Source organism: Meles meles, chromosome 17 (assembly GCF_922984935.1).
Source record: "Meles meles chromosome 17, mMelMel3.1 paternal haplotype, whole genome shotgun sequence".
NCBI classification, from domain to species: domain Eukaryota; kingdom Metazoa; phylum Chordata; class Mammalia; order Carnivora; family Mustelidae; genus Meles; species Meles meles.
The window spans coordinates 4,559,069-4,574,625 of NC_060082.1; the positions used below are offsets into that span (position 1 = coordinate 4,559,069).

At 63.6% G+C, this 15,557-nt stretch overlaps 1 protein-coding gene across 1 annotated transcript; it reads right to left on the bottom strand.

Moving 5' to 3' along the window:
• Positions 1-703: 703 nt before the first annotated feature.
• Positions 704-7,429, bottom strand: VSIG8 (V-set and immunoglobulin domain containing 8). Its single transcript, XM_045983152.1, has 7 exons — positions 7,381-7,429; positions 3,922-4,097; positions 3,283-3,484; positions 2,972-3,193; positions 2,327-2,446; positions 1,802-2,009; positions 704-980 (listed from the first exon to the last, which is right to left on the bottom strand). Exons 1-7 carry the CDS (start codon positions 7,427-7,429, stop codon positions 704-706), a joined length of 1,254 nt encoding a protein of 417 aa, XP_045839108.1.
• Positions 7,430-15,557: the final 8,128 nt, after the last annotated feature.

Consider the following 15,557-nt stretch of genomic DNA (forward strand, 5'->3'; position numbering starts at 1 on the left):
AGGTCTTCTACCCCAGAGTGGGGCTCTGAAACCTTTCCCGGCGGTTGAGGAGGAAGGCACACGCCCCGGAGAGAGGAAAAAGGAGGAGGAGGTAGATGTGGGAGGAGGACGGAGAGTGCGGAGGATGGCTGGGAACCTTCGAGGAGGTCAACTCGGTCAGGCCCCCGGTTCCCCTCCTCTACCTTCCGGAATGGGAAGGGAAAGCGGGACGTAGGGTACAGTTGCCCCGTCCACCCCGGACCCCCGCAACCCCTTCCCGCCCGCCTGCCGCCCGCCGCCCGCCGCCCGTCGGAGGTGGGAGGGAGGAAGGGCGGGAGGGCAGCCCCGGCCCGGGAGCAGCCGCCCGCGTCCCCGGCCCGCGCCGCCCCTCGGCGGAACCACAGCCGGCACAGTCTGAGGTCTTACAGGTGCTTTATTGTGCTAACACTGCCGCCGGGGAGCTCAGCTCTCCCGCGCCACCAGCCAGTCCGGACCCGCACCCCCTCCCCGGCCACGGGGCCCTCCGGCTGGGCTGGAGACTCCGAGCCTCCGCCTCGACCGCGCTCGGCGCTGCGCCCTCCCTCCCGCTCCCGGCCCCCGCGCCCCTCTCGTCCGGGCCCCGAGGAGGCGCCGCGGGCCCCGGTGGCCGGGAGGCGCGGGGCGGGCGCGGCGGGCCCGGGGCCAAGCGCATTCCCAGCGGCGGGCGGGCGGCCCCGCGGCGCGCTCACACCAGAAGCCCGTCGGTGCGCTGCCGCGGCCCCTCGGCGCAGTCGGCGGGCTCCGCGCTCTTGACCTTGACGTAGACCGGGGAGGGGCCCGCTTCGCAGGGGCCGGCGGCGGCGGCGCAGGGCGCCAGGGCCACATCCTCGGGGCCGCCGCAGGGCGGGGGCGCGTACTTGCGGCGCAGGGAGCGGCTGACGGTCTGCGTCGGGTACCCCAGCAGGTGGGTGACGCTGCGGCCGCGCCCGCTGGCCTTGCACCCGGGCGCCTCGGCGTCCTCTCTGTGGAAACAACAGGCGGGCGGGTGAGCGGGCTCCTCCGGGCGCGGCGTGGGCACGGCCTGGCGGGAGCCGGGGGCGCCGGCAGCCTCTCGGCCCCGCGCCTCCCTCCACCTGCGCCTCGCCTCTCCCTCGGCCTCCACCTGCACTCCTCTGCCTCCTCCGGGCCGGCGACCCCGGGGCCACCGTCTCCACGCCGCAGACAGAGCCTGTCCGGCGGCCCCGTCTGACGTGCGCACGGCCGCCCCCTCCGCGGGGAGGGAGGCGCGGGGACCCAGGAGGGGCGGCCTTACCTGTCCTTCTCTCCGTAGCTAACACCAGCCTGGCCCTCTCGCTCTCTCTTCTCCGCACCTCTGCCCCTCAACCTCCTGCTCCGTCCCTTCCTGCATCCCCAGGGCACTGCAGCCATTAGCACTAGTCTTGTTCTAGTTCTATTACTAGTTGGTTTCTAATATAAGTTATTAGCACTATTCTTACTACCGACTCTTCTTAAATGAGCATGTCCAGAATGGTCCCCGGCGCAAACGGGGAAAGACGCAAAAATACAGACCCTGCCCTCCAGGAGCTTACAGTCTAGACGAGATGGACAGAGAGGCGCACCGACAGGAGGGAAACGGAGGGCAGGGGGGTAGAGGTGAAGACCGGCGCGGGAGGGGGAGGAGCCACGGCGAGGGGCAGGTCGACATGCTGCGGTCCCAGCACTCCTGGCGATGGCAGGCGGGGTGGGGGTGGGGGTCCCGCCGGCCGGTGGCAGGCGGGGGTGAGAGGGGCGGGGGCGCCGGTCCCCTGCCGCCTGGCAGCAGGCAGCATGTATCAGGTTTTACCTGATCTCACTAGCCAAGTCGCCGCAGGCCCCGCCGCTGCCGACCCCGCCGCCAACGCCGTTGCCGTAGCCGAAGGCACCGCGGGCGCCGCCGGCCCCGGGGCCCCCGCAGCAGCAGCAGACGAGCCCCCAGATGCCCACCAGCAGGCAGCCCAGCATGAGCAGAGAGCCCAGCACTGCGCCTATGATCATGCCTATGCGCCGGGAGTCTGTGGAGAGAAGTAAGGACCTTCAGGAGCCCGCTGGCCAGGAGCGTCCAGGGCGGGCGCTGGGTGGGAAGGAGAGCCACGATGGCGGGCCATCTCAGGGCCCTGGGACACCCAGTGAGGAAGGATGGGGAGAGGCAAGGGACCCCGCTAAGTGCATGTTTGTCCCAGGGCTTCCCAGCCGCCCCCAGCAGAGCCTCAGGCACTGATGGAAATGGGCTGGCCCAGCTGGTTGGGGGGAGGGAGGATCCAAACAGCCCAGGTTCCTTCAGTCCCGCCCTCTGGTCCCCGGCCCTGGGGGCCGCAGCCACTGCACCTACCTGAGACCTTCACCTCCACCACACACACACTGTAGCCCACGTGGTTGGCCACTGTACACTGGTAGAGACCATCGTCCTCGCGGGAGATGTCCTTCAGCAGCAGGTCACCGTTGTTCAGGCCTGAAACTGAGGAGCGCCAGGGGGCTGGAGCGAGGCCCAGGGGCCCAGTGTCTGAGAGCCCACCCCGGCCTGGGCCCTCCCCCGTCTCCAGGTGAGTCCCTTTCCCCAGCTGAAACCGAGAGGCAAGGAAGGCCCCCCTCCCAGCACCAGCACAGAGACACCATTCGTTCGCTCTGTGACCTTAGGGAAATGCACCCCAGGCCTTGGTGTCCCTCTTTGTACAGGGAGGACAAGGTGAGACCCGAGAATTTGGAAAGGCCCCTCCAGCCCTGATACTCTCCGGTTGTGAGTCGTGCGCGGCTTCTCCCAGTCTCCCCCCATTTCCTCCCCACACGCCCCGGCCCCGGAAGGTAGATGTTATCATTCCTTTTCCGCGGGAGGGAAGCCAAGGCAGAGCGACGTGCAGCCGCTTGCCCGAGTCTTGCCGCCAGCCGGTGGTGCAGCCAGGAGCCAAGCCTCGCTCTCACCTATCTGCCCCAGACCCTGCCCTCTGCACCCCAGGGCCGGCGGCTCGCCCCGTCCCACCTTGGTTCAGGGAGCTGTGGAAGGACTCCTGGTAGGACAGCTCGGAGTGGAAGCTGTGCTGGGCGTGGTAGGATCCAGCGCGGTAGGGGTGGGTGTGCCCGCTGATCTTGGCCCACTTGTAGGACAGCGGCGGGGTGCCGCCGTTGGCAAAACACTTCAGCACCACGTCGTTGCCCTGGGTCATGTGGCCCTCGGACCAGCACATGGGCACCGCGGGCCGCGCTGCGGAGAATGGGGCAGGTGTGAGCCAGGGCCCCGCCCAGAGGCGCCTGCAGTCTGGGGAAGGGGCGCCCGGAGGTGCCCAGCGGTACCTTGGACAGTGACGATGACCTTCCGGCTGGCCATGGTGGTCTTCTTCACCCTACACTCGTAAGTGGCCGTGTCCGACACCTGTAGGTTCATGAGGTTGATGGAGGCATCGTACTGGCTGGGGTCCGAGGCGGCGAAGCGGACCCTCTGCTGCAGGTGGGGCAGGTTGCCGTGATTGATCCTCTTGTCCTGGTAACTCAGGAACTGTGAGGAAGAGGAGAACACAGACGTGTGACGCAGGCAGAGCAGGAGCCCCGCGGGGCTCGGTGTCCTCGGGAGCCTCACTGAACTTTTCGGACTCTCTGTTGAGGGTAGCGATGGTAGTCACCACACCCGACCCATTAACCCCATGGTGAGTGCGTGAGAGCAGATGAGATGAGGCGCTTTGGAAAGCTCAAGGTCGGGCTGGAACTGCCCTGAGGCCTCCCGTGCCCTCTGCAGCAGGTGGGGGAAGGTAGGGTAGGTGTGATTTGTGATGGCAGAGCCCTCCCCCCTGTAGCCCCCTTTCCCAGAGAGGCCGTGGGGGAAGCTCAAGGTCTTCATTTGCTTCTCTGCCCTCCCTTGTCCCCTGAGGGTGTCAGCAGCCCTACAGGTTGACACCATGAAGTGCAGGGTAAGGGGACCCTAAGCCAGACACTCACGACATTCTCCCGGTGGGAAGGGTCTGAATTGAGCTGCATCCACTCGATGTCCAGTCCGTTGGGGCCGTAGTCCTCAGGGTCCAGGATGTAGGGACAGCCCAGTCTCACGTTATCACCTTCCGCCAGGTACAGGACCTCCTGGCCATCCCCGTTGATCCGCACAGCAGTCAGCAGCGCTGGGGGAGGGGCAGAGGGGGTGGAGAAGACCGGACGTGGAGGCGCGAGCTCCAGCCCCTCTCTCCACCGTTCCCAGTGGAGTTCCCTAGGAAGGGGCAGTGGCCCCCAGCGTGCGTGTGTGTGTGTGTGTGTGTGTGTGTGTGTGTGTGTGTGAGAGAGAGAGAGACAGAGACAGAGACAGAGACAGAGACAGAGGAGGCAGGGACTGCTCTGCGCATGTCTGTGCATACTTGCATACGCGTCTGCAGTCTACAGTAGTGTGCGATTGCATCGGAACACTGTCCGTGTGAGCGTGCCCGGTACGTGTGCTTGTGTGCCTGGTTGTGTGTGCGTGTGTACACATCGTGTGCTTATGAGTACTTGTACTCATACAGTACTTATGAGTACTGTAGGGATCCTCCTGCATATAACCAGGGTATCTTATACGCACAGGACCGTGGGTGCAAGTGTGCATGTCTGCGTGTGTGCGTGCGTGTGTGTGTGTGTGTTTGAGGGCATGAAACAACCAGAGTCATTAATGCTCTGATGGAGAAGCCGGGCTGGTCGTGCTTGTGTGTGCGTCTCTGTGTGTGACTGTGCGTGTCTGTGGCCACAAGCCTGGGTGTGGCCGCGTGTGCCCCACTGTGTAAGTGCTCTGAGCGATCGTCTGTGCCCGTGCACGACAGGAGGCAGCCAGGCTCCTGTCTGATGGTTTTTGTCTGATGGTGAGGGACGCTGTGTGCCTGGAATACGGCCTGTGCCTCTGCAGGACAGTCAGAGCCTTGCGTGGTGACATGGCATCGTGCACTTGTGTCCTCCCCTGTGCGACAGTGCAGCTCGGGGTGGCCGCCCTCTCCTGCTCGCTCACTTGGGGCCCCTCCCACTCCGAGCAGCCTGAGCTGAGCTGAGTCAGCCCTGGTATGGGGCCAGGATCCCGGAAGCTCAGGACTGGGCTCCCTGCCCTCCCTAACCTGAAGCCCCAGGCAAGCGCTAGCCCCAACCGGTTGGACCCAGAGAGGAAGACAAAGGGGGAGGGGGTGCCAGGGCCCAACCTTGGCAAGCAGGGCAGGAGGGCTCCACCTCCCAGGCCCCTGGCCCAGCCAGGCTCTCTCTCCTCCTATGCTCAGGAAGCCAGCAAATCCTCTGGAGCCCCAGCCCTAGTCTCAGGTCTCAGCCTCTCGTTCGGCTCTGCTCTTCCCTGATCTTTCTGGGGCCTGCGTTCTTGGTGGAGAGTGTGTCTCATACACATGCCGGATGCGTGGTCACAGCCACACAGCAACACACTTTGGCCAACCGCCCAGATGCGGCCGTGCGCCTGTGCCGTCCCACCGCCCTGCCCTCCCAGACACTGTCCGACCCGGACAGACCCGTACCCGCACGCCGACACCAGTTTGCATTCACCCGGAAGACACACCCACCGCACACTCCCAGAGTCCCCGTGTGCGCTCCTTCAAGACTAGACACATCTTCAGAAGCTAAACCCAGTTCTAGAGAGCCAGCAGGGGCCTTCTCAACAGCCCCCGAGCCTTCAGGGATCACTGAGCTTGCCCCTGGGGACCCTGGCAGGGCAGCAGCCCTAACCCCACACCTTCCAGAGGGACCCGCAGCAGGCAGGCTGGCCACTGGGCGCTAACGGATCCGGGGATGCCTCCTCCAGCCCCAGGCCAAGAGAACACCCGCTCTCCTGAGATAAGGATCCTCGTGCTGCCTGCCAGATCCCCGGGCAGCAGGAGGCACTCGGGGTTGGGCCGGCTCAGCCGAGAGCAGAGGCTCCGCCCTGGGGAAGGGCTTCTGGGAGCAACCCACAACCCTGAGGCCTGTCCCCATCCACAGGGGGCCAGTTGTCCCCATCCCTGGGGGCTAGTGGGCAGGAGGCTCGGGGCACTGGGAGAGGGACAGGCTGAATGAGAGTGCCTCCGCCCTCCGCGGTCCCAGGCCAGCCTCACCAGCCTCTCAGCCTCCGCCCAGGGCTCCGGCCCTTCCACACCCCTTCACGCTCCCCTGAGGAAGTCGTTCCTGCTGGCTCACCTTGTCCCTCATGCTGTGGCACTAAGGACATATTCCAGGAAATGGGAGAGGAGAGAGACAGGAGAGAGACTGGAGAGAGGGAAGAAAGCCAGGGTGGGAGAGAGCTGGTCAGCACAGAGAGAGGGAGGGAGGACAGGGGCAGTGGTGATGCCCCGTCCCCCGCAAGGGCACGGGGTGGGGGCTGCACTTCCTGCTCTCTCGGCCTGTAAACCCTCCATGAATGCTCAAGCTGCTTCCCCAGCTGCTCACCCTCCCTCTGGAGGTGGGAGAAGACAGCAGCCCTTAGGAGAGGGTATTGGAGAGCAGGGACACCGAGTGCAGGGTCTGCCCTCCCGCACCCACACCACACACATGGACGCGTCCCGAGTGGGCTCTGTCAACCTGCTCGCAGCAGCCTGGGGGCTCTGCAAGCACCTTGTTGACAATACACTCTCTCTCTCTCTCTCTCTCTCACTTGTACACACACACACGCACGAGCATGAACAGAGGCTGAAAATGTGCTCTACTTCCCGAGTTCCTCCCACAAAGCCCCTCTTGCCGAATCCAGACCCCCCGAGAGTCTCGGAGCCGTTTCCAGCGAGGCCCACACAGAACGGCCCATGCTGGGACTCGCCCCAGCCCGGGCAGGCGGCCACAGCATCTGCTCCCCAGCCCTGCTCTCGGGTGTGCTCCGCTGGGGTGAGGGGGCTCTGGGCAGCTCCCGCCCTGCCCTCCTCAGGCCTCATCCCAGGGGTGTGGTGCTCCCCAGGGCCTCTCAGAGCTCAGGGGCCGGGAGCAGGGGTCCGTCCTTGCCCCCCCCCCCCAGACTACGCCGAGGCTCTGCCTTCTCGTGGCAAGCACCTCCAGGCCCTTGACGCCAGCCTGGGGCCGAGGGTCCCCACTCTGGGACCAGCCCACGCCCAGGAGAGGGGTCTTTCCCGGCTCCTCCTCCGCGCCTGCAGCTTTGCAGCTCACCTGACCCCTGCCCCACCCCCAGAGCCCCGAGTCCCCCAGGCAGGCCTGGGCTCCCATGCACACATGCATGCGTGTTTGAGCCCCGCACGGCTCACAGGCACAGCCGAGATCCATGGGGGACTCCTGCCCCACAGACACGTGCCCCAAGCCTTCGGGCACAGGGCTCTCCTGGGGATGGCCCCTTGGCCATATGCACCGCAGGCGGGCAGCGGGCATCTCTGACCACCCCCAGGCTCCTCTGCAGGGCCCTCAATGCCCCTCTGCCTTCCCCCTTGGCCCCAGCGTCGTGTGGGCATCCCTGCCCGATGCCCAGCCGCATACCTGGGCTCAGGCACACAAGCAGAAGGTGGAGTGCTCCTCGAACTCCCATGTCTCTAGGCTCGGTGTCTCCTCCGCCTGGGCTGGGTTTCCTGGGGGGCCGGTGGTGGTGGTGGGCGTGTGGGGACGGGTGGAGGGAGGGGGGACTGAGGGCCCAGACACTGCCCGGGGTGGCAGGAAGGTGCAATGAGTGCCCAGCCGCGGCCGGAGTTATTTCTATAGGAGGGAGGGGGCCTGGTCCCCGCCTTGGGGAGGAGCCCCAGGAACCCTAATTATCGGGGTGACAGAGTGGCCTACCCAGGCATTACCCAGCCCTCACCCAAGCTCTTCCCCATCCCGAGAGTGGCGCAGGGCGGCCAGCGGGTCTTGTAATTAGGCTCCTGTTAAACTTCCACTTCCTCCTGGCCTCATCCTCGGGGTAACAACAGTCGCCCCATTTCACGGCGTCCACGGGGCTCCCCTCACCACTCATTTGTTGCCTCCTTCCCTGGGGGAAATGGGGAAGTGGAAGGGTGGCCAGGCCTTGAAGGGTTAATACTGAGCCCAGGGGCCTGACCCAGCCTCCCCTGTAGGCTCCAGCACTCAGGGTCCCTCCTTCCAGCATCCAGACCCTGGGGACCCCTCCCCACATGGAGGTCTGTGGGAAGTGGCCTGCTGGGAAGGGAACGTAGGCTGGAGGGGAGGCCCAGGCAGATGAAAGGAACTGGGGAATGTCTAGCCCACCTTCCCAGGGAGGCTTCTGGCCTTTCGAAGGGAGTCAAGCCTCCAGAGCTGAGAGAAAAGGGTGTCTGGGAATGGGGGTCTTCCCCCCTCTGGAGCCGTGCCCCCCACCCATACCTGGGTGAGGTCGGCCCTGAGCGCAGGGGATCCCTGGGAGCAGGGCTGTTGGGGGCTCAAGCCCCCATCCCTGCAGAACCAACACCATTCCAGCAGGGCTTGGCGGGAGAGGAACCAGGGCGTGTGGAGAGGGTGAGGGGAGAGCCCGGGCCACCGGGACAGCCAGGGGACTGGCAAGAACAGTCCCAGGAGGGTGGGGGCGGGGGGACGAGCCCATGTGCACCTGCTCACCCGACAGAAACCACATCTCTGCTGTGTGCACTTATTTTAGGGATCATTTGGTGTCCTTGCTTCTCTGCCCAGAAAGGCAGACCAGGACCCTTGTGACCTGGACAGCTCTCTGGGGTGACAAGGCCAGCGCTGCAGCTCTGGGCAGGTTGGAGCTGGCTGGGGAGGTCCTGGCAGAGAAAGGCACAAGGCAGAGCAGCAGCCCCACTAATGGTCTCTGGGGCGGGGTGTCCCAGGGCTGCCCGCACACAATGGTGGGGGTCCTGAGTGGACGGCTGCAGCAGCTCAGCTCCCTCAAAGGAACCCAGGGCCTCCCCCTCCCTGGCAGGGGGCACAGAGTGGACAGGGGTGGGGGGAGTGTCTCGGGGAGAGCTCCGGGCTCAGTGGCAGCCCAACAAGGAAGCACAAGGAATCCACGCGTCTCCGCGCTCCATGCCGCTCCACTGCACACTCAGCAATGACAGGGTGCTCTGACGTACCAGCGAATATCCTTATTTCCTTGTTTATTTCAAGGTTTATGGGATTGTCCTGCACGCTCAGAACAGGGATCATCATTCCCCACCCCACACACAGGGATACACAGCCCAGGGGCTGCTGTGGGCCTGACAGAGTGGGGGACAGCCAGGCATCCTGACTCTCAGAGTGGCCCCAGGGAAGGGCTCCGTGGCCCTGTGGGATCGTAGACCCACGTGCAGGGGAAAAGCGCAGAAGGTGAGGGATGGGCAGGGGAAGAACTGTGGGCCAGGAAGGAGATTGGACATACTGGCATATAGGGTTGGTAGATTGGGTCCTGATGGTTCCTGCCAGAATCAGGGTGAAACTTGGGTCAGTTCGTTGGGATCGCCAATGAGCTCAAGGTCAGCCTTGAGGCCAGGAGGGGAACAAAGCCTAGATTAAGCTAGATTAACCGCAGGAGCTGAGGCTGAGGCTCGAGGCCGGTTTGGTCCGTGTTAGGACAAGGCATGAACAGGGGCTCCCTTGCATTCACAGCCTGGCTCGGGAAGCTGAAGGCCGGGCTGGGGCTGACTCGGGCTGGGGCTCCTGCTACAAGGATTTGTTCCCGATCTGCGTAGAGGACTCGAGTTCGGACGGACGATGGTTCCGTTTAGGACACAGCTTACTGTTCTATGGGCAGGGTGATGTGTGGGGATCCAAAGTGAGGTTTTATTTGTGAGACAAAGACTTCAGTGTCCGCCTGCTAAATCCCAGGCTGGCTAGAATATTCACTCCTTTGCTCTGGAGGAACACCAGCGTCCTCTCATCATAGCTCAGCGTGTGAACGGAGGTCCCAGGGCTGGGGAGAGAGTTCCACGTATGCACGAACCCACCTAAAGCAACCTAATTCCCTAGCAACGTAACCCCAGGAGTCCCGCTCCCCAGCCTAAGCCTGCTGCCAGCGCAGCTCCCCGGGTGACAGGCTGTGGGGTGCCGGAGCTCTCAGCAGTGAGTGGGGCGCAGACACCACATTGAACCAGAAGACGGGGTCCGCCAGCGGCAGCATTACTGGCTCAGACGAGGGTCCCGGTTTTGGAGTCTTGGGGATGCATGTTGGGAGAAACTGAGGGCTTCTAGAAGAACAGCCACTTTTGAGGACTCCACACAGGGGCCCCTCAAAGCCTCAAAAGGCAAAGCACATTGTTGTTCTCCTTTGACCCACTGAGGGCTAATTACCACCTCCTTACAGTTTGGGGCCCATGAATGAGGCTGCCCGCCTTCCTGCCTTGTGCCCTGAGCCCTGCAGGGTTTGGGGGGGGAGGCGGCGGAGGGTGGGCCCTGGGGAACCAGCTTGGTTTTCACAGCACCGACCTGGCCCCCAGCCCAAGTCTCGCTTTGGGCTCCTCCTCAGCAGAGGAAGAGAGGCCACTCGTGGGAGCCCCCGACCCCAACTCCGGCTTCTCCCTTTCCCCCACCCAGTCTCCACCCCAAACCTCCCCACCCACTTTCTCTGTAGGTCTCAGAAAGGTCTGGCCACATCCAGGGGACTGTGGCGGTCTGTCTGTGCCCCAGGGGGAGAGAAGGTGATTGGGAGAGCAGGGGTGGGTAAAGGGCAGAGGCATCCGGGTGCCCCATCAGAGACTCTGAGAGACAGAGGCGGCAGAGGCCCAGGCTGCCGTTCGGGATGCAGCTCCCACATTTCCTAAAGGACCTCTCGCTTTTCCCTGAGAAATCCGTCGTTCACCAGGGGAGATGGCTTTTCCTCTGTACAGACCACCCAGTGTGGGTTGTATTTCCTTGCTTTCTAAGACAGAGGCAGAATCTCAAGACGGAGACATAGAAAGGAGTGAACAGAGACACTGAGAAGAAAGGAAGAGGCAGACCCAGGAGCCAGAGGAGCCCCGAGGCTGCCTCTGAGCCGAGGGGCAGCCCAGCCCCACGACGTCTTGGGGAAGGAAGGACAGCAGAGGCTGCAGCCAGCCTCCTCTTCCTCTGAAGCCCCGCATGGCAGTCGCATGTAGCCTGGTGGGCCTGGCCTCCAGCCTCGCCCCCGGGACCACAGGCTCAAGCTCGAGCTCCCACCCCCCCTTTCCAGGGCCCCGGGTCTGCAGCCTGCCCCCTGCGAAGCTACACACACACACTCTCAAACACACGTGCACACAGCAGGCTCCTCATCCCCTCTCTCAGGACCCTGTGTAGACCCAGGCTCGCCCCTACCCCACCCAGGGTGCGGGCAGCAGACCCGGGAGGGGCCTCTGGAGGACAGGGTCCGGGAGCAGCTGTCTGAGCGGCCACAGGAGGGACACCAGCACGCGGGGTCAGAGCACGCAGACCTGCTTCGAGTTCAGGGTCGCAGAGAAGAGAAGAGCCCCGCGGCTGACCCTCCTTTCCAGAGGTTCTCAGCAAGGGCTGCTGGCAGGTGGGCAACCAGGTGAGGCCATGGTGGGGGGGACCAGAAGAGTGGGATCCAGGGGACACCGGGGGCGTGGCGGGAGACTACCGAGGTTGGACGAGGAAGGGGTGGTCAGTGATGGACAGAAGGCCGACATGCGTGTGTGGGCTCAGTTTCGGGAACCGGGTTGGGGCTGAGGGGCTGACCATCCCCGGCTGAGCTGGTTTAGAAGGAGTGTGGGGTTCCTGGGGACAAACCCAGAGATCGGAGCGGCTCCAGAACCGAGCTGTGCTCCCCTCACAGAGAGCGGCCATATCCTGCAGGAACCTCATGCACCCCACAAATGGCTGGGCCCCAGGCAGGCGGCCAGCAGGACAACCCGCCCTGTCCTCCTGGAGCCCCCTGTCTTGGGGGGAGATCAGCGAGGGAAGAGGTGTCCCCTCGCTCACAGGGTTGCGAGCCATGGTGCTAGGCGGGCAGCCCCTGACCTGGTGGGAGGGGCGTACAAACAGCTCGGGAGGAACACTCGTGATGCCCCGGGAGCACGGAGAGTGGCCGGAGGAGTGTGTCGGCCCTCGGGAAATAAGCCAAGAAGGTGTCCAACCACCGGAGAAGAGGGTGAGGCCGGAGAGTCGGCTGATGCTGACTTTCGCACTGAGGGGGAAGATCCTTGAGACCCGGACCACTGGGGAGCTGTCCCCCCGCCCCGGCAGCAGGGCGATCACTGGGATTGGAGCCGGGCCTTCAGGACAGACCAGCCGACCCAGACTGGTTGTCCCAGGTACCTGCACACATCTGTCTGCGGGGAGACCTTGGGCTGGGTGACTCCACACATCCAGTGGGACTCTGACTTTGAATTTATAGAAATAAAATTTTCTTCTGATTGTGCCATGTGGATCCCCCAACAATACTGCAGAGCAGCACAGTGGTCCTCCTCGGTGCCCAAGGCGGCCTCTGGCAGTGGCTAATGTGTGGAAACTGGCAGGGGCAGATCCAGGCCCGCTGTGGGTCGGCTTCACGCTTCCCCACTAAGCCGCCGGGCCAGCCCTCCCTGGGCTCTCCTTGTGTTTGTTTGTTTCCGTTGCCCAGACACTGGGAGAGGGGAGGGGAGGCGGTGCTGAGGGGTGGGGCTCAGGGCAGCACAGCCCCGCCAGCCTGGCCAGGACAGTGGAAGTGTTCACTGTCAGGAGGGCTAAAGCCCAGCTTCTTCCCTCCCCTGCTTCCTCCTTCCAACAACTGCCCCCACCCCACAAAACGCTTAGAAGAGTTCTGTGTTTCCAGAATTTCAAACACGTGCCCACACGGAGCCGGACTACACAGGACCTGGGGTACGGGGTACCTGAAGGGGTGTGGTGTGTGAAAAGGGCCCCGCCGGCAGGTGGATGCACAGGCGGACATTCTGAGCATCAGGGCTGGTCTGAGGTAGCTTGGGTTGCCTTATGAGGTCATGAGCATCCTGTCTCTCAGGGTATGCAAGTTCACACTGCCCAGTTGTCTGATTAGAGGTTACAAAGGAGATTCAAGCACCAGAGGGTGTTGTGGGTCCCTTCCAGACTTCAAATTCTCTGATTTGGGGCTCACCCCCTAGTCTGGGCATGGTCTCTCCGCAGGAGCCACACAGAAACGCTCATTAGCTCTGGCCGCTTCCTTGCGGTCTCCACTCTCACCCATTCCCTTGACTCCTCTTTCCAGGAGCCTCCTGAGAAAGCCACCCAAACCCTCAACCCTATTCCTCTCAGCACCAAAGCCATCAATGGGCACGGAGATGGCGACCACACCTCTCCCAAGAGGACACACAGAATACAAGGGGGAGAGGCAGACCTTGAGCCAGGGAGGCTACGAGAGAGGGAAAGTCTAACCATGTAGCGCCCGGCAGATGGAGGGGACGCGGTTTTCTGTGATGTTGCAATGAGCTTCTTCCGGGGGAATTTGGGTGCTTTGTCGGGATACCTCCCAGAGTGTGGGGGAGGGGCGGGTCCCCTTGGCAGCAGCCTAGGATGCAGGGGGAGACATCCTCCCACCCAGCTGTCTCCCAGGCTCCTCTGCAGAAGGAGCGGTCAGCCTGGATGAAAAGGGAGACCCGGGAGGAGGTCCATGGCCTCCGCCCCCAGACTTGTCTGAGCCTCCCACGTCTCCCCTCCACTGTCACCTAAACGGCCGCCACCCTTTCTCACCCCAAGAGCCCCGTGTGGCTTTGAACTCTCTGAGCCCCTTTCATCCGAGCCTAATCAAAGTGCTTTTACTGAGACCAATTAATGCCCGGCTGTGACCCCAGTCCCAGATGGGGATGCTGAGGCCTTCCCAGCACCCCACTGAGTCAGGGGCAGCCTGGCTTGGCCACCAGGGAAGGCTGCTGAGTCACACTCAACTGGAGCTGCTTCTCCGGCAGGTGCAAAGGTTGGAGACTGCCCCCAAGCCACAGCATGACGCAGGCCGCAGGCACACAGGGGCAGGTAGGGGCACTGGGCCCGCCAGCAGCCGGGGTCACGTGCGCGGGAGGCAGCTGCCTGGAGACCTGACCCAGGGCTCCGAGGTGGAGCCCCACCACTGGATTTGCCAGAAAACCACACTGGATTTGCCAGACGACGCCGACCAGCCCGGTCTGACACTACCAGGACCAGAAGACCCAAGGAGCCGGGGACAGGCAGCTGGGGAGCCCCTTGGGTACCCACACAACTAAGTCAGCAGCTTGAGCCTGCTTTGTTTTCCCCACCAGTTCCTAACATCTTTACATCAACCAACACAGCGCACCAAACAGCACTCCCTGATTCCCCCAGCATGGCTCTCTGCTTTGCAGCTTCCCAGACCCCCCTGAGCCGTTTCGGTGGCCCCAGAGCAGGGGAAAAAACGAACAAACAAACAAAGCCCTCCCTAGGAGAAAACACCGTCCACCCAAAGGCCCAATCTCTAGCAGCAGGAGTTAGGCTGGTTGCTCCTGAGCTCGGGGCCCACGAAGTCCTCCAGGAATCCCGTGCGTCTCTCCGCTTTGCCCCGGAGTGTCCCACCCCCTCTCTGTCAGCGGGGCTCTGCCACCGAGCTCCTGCAACCTGACCCCACTGGCCCCCACTAACACGGACCGCTTCCCTGTCATTATCCCAGGTGTCATCCCAGCAAGGGGGTGGGAAGGTGTTTATAAAAGATGCAGCCCTGAAGCCGCCTGCTCGCCTCAGATGCCAGCAGCCTGCCTGGCACTCGGGAATGTCCCATTTCTAGGAACTGGGCTCCCGCGGATGACTCAGGCCTGTCCCGAAGCCCGCGGGAGCCCGCACGGGGCTGTTGAGGAATCCCAAGGGGAACCACCACACCTCCCTTCCGCATCACAGGCCGACTCCAAGAATTCCCGGAGGGAGCTGGGAGATTCTCCCCCAAACCGTCCTCCCCTGCTCCCAGGCAGCTGTGTCCCACCCCCACTGCCGGCCCCTCTGCCTCTGAAGCCAGGATTTTACTCAGAACTACAGCCGCGCCTCCCCTATCCAGGCCGTGTCAGGATGGTCTCAGTTTCAGGCTGTGGGTTCCGCCAGGCCCCGCGCATCTGCGGCTTCATGGGGACCCGTTCTGCCGAAATGCAAGCCTGGCTTTAAGCCTGTGGACGTCGCCAGTTTCTCTCCACATGGCCTCACAAGTTAGCGATGGGCCTGGAATGCCTTTGTTCTTGACCCTCACTCCGAGGACATCCATTCCTCCTGGCCCTGAGACGGGTGACTCAGGGAGGGATCTGGGCAAACTCCAGGCACCCAAGGACTTTTCTGACTGTCCTGGCAGGAGGGTCCCCTGGAACAGGGAAGGGGTCATGGCTCGGTCCCTGCAGGTATGAACAGCGAGAGGCTTCACCCACGGAGTGGGTTCACCCACGGAGGCTGAGCCAGCCAGCCACAGAACATGCCAGAACCCTCTCACGGCGCTGCCGTGAGATCAGGGGCTCCCTCCCATCCTGGGGGAGTACCACATCTTTCTAAAGCCTCTGGGAGGAAGGGAGCAGCTTCCCCAGGTAGGACGGGCGTCCTTGGGGGCACTGAGCAGGAGGTTAAGCACCGCCCTCCCCAGCAGCTAGCCTGGTCTGGGCGGGGCAGGTGGAGAGGGCCCTGGAGAGGCTTCTCTGAGGAGGAGGAAGCCCAGGGAGCAGCTTGCTCGACCACTCTCCCTGGGTCCTATGAAAAGAGGACTCTTGCCCGAGGCCCTTATAACCTGGCGTTGTAAACACTCAGGATGCGCCCAGCTGCTGCTCTCTGCTTCCTCTGCACGGGGCCCATCGAGGGAGGCGAGACTGGGCTCTGGATTGGAGGACCGG

Coding starts and splice junctions, on each gene's coding strand:
- VSIG8 (XM_045983152.1), bottom strand. CDS start 7,429: ATGGGAGTTCGAGGAGCACTCCACCTTCTGCTTGTGTGCCTGAGCCCA. Junction 3,194..3,282: donor GGTCATCGTCACTGTCCAAG/GTACCGCTGGGC, acceptor CATTCTCCGCAG/CGCGGCCCGCGGTGCCCATG. Junction 2,010..2,326: donor GGTGGAGGTGAAGGTCTCAG/GTAGGTGCAGTG, acceptor TTCTCTCCACAG/ACTCCCGGCGCATAGGCATG.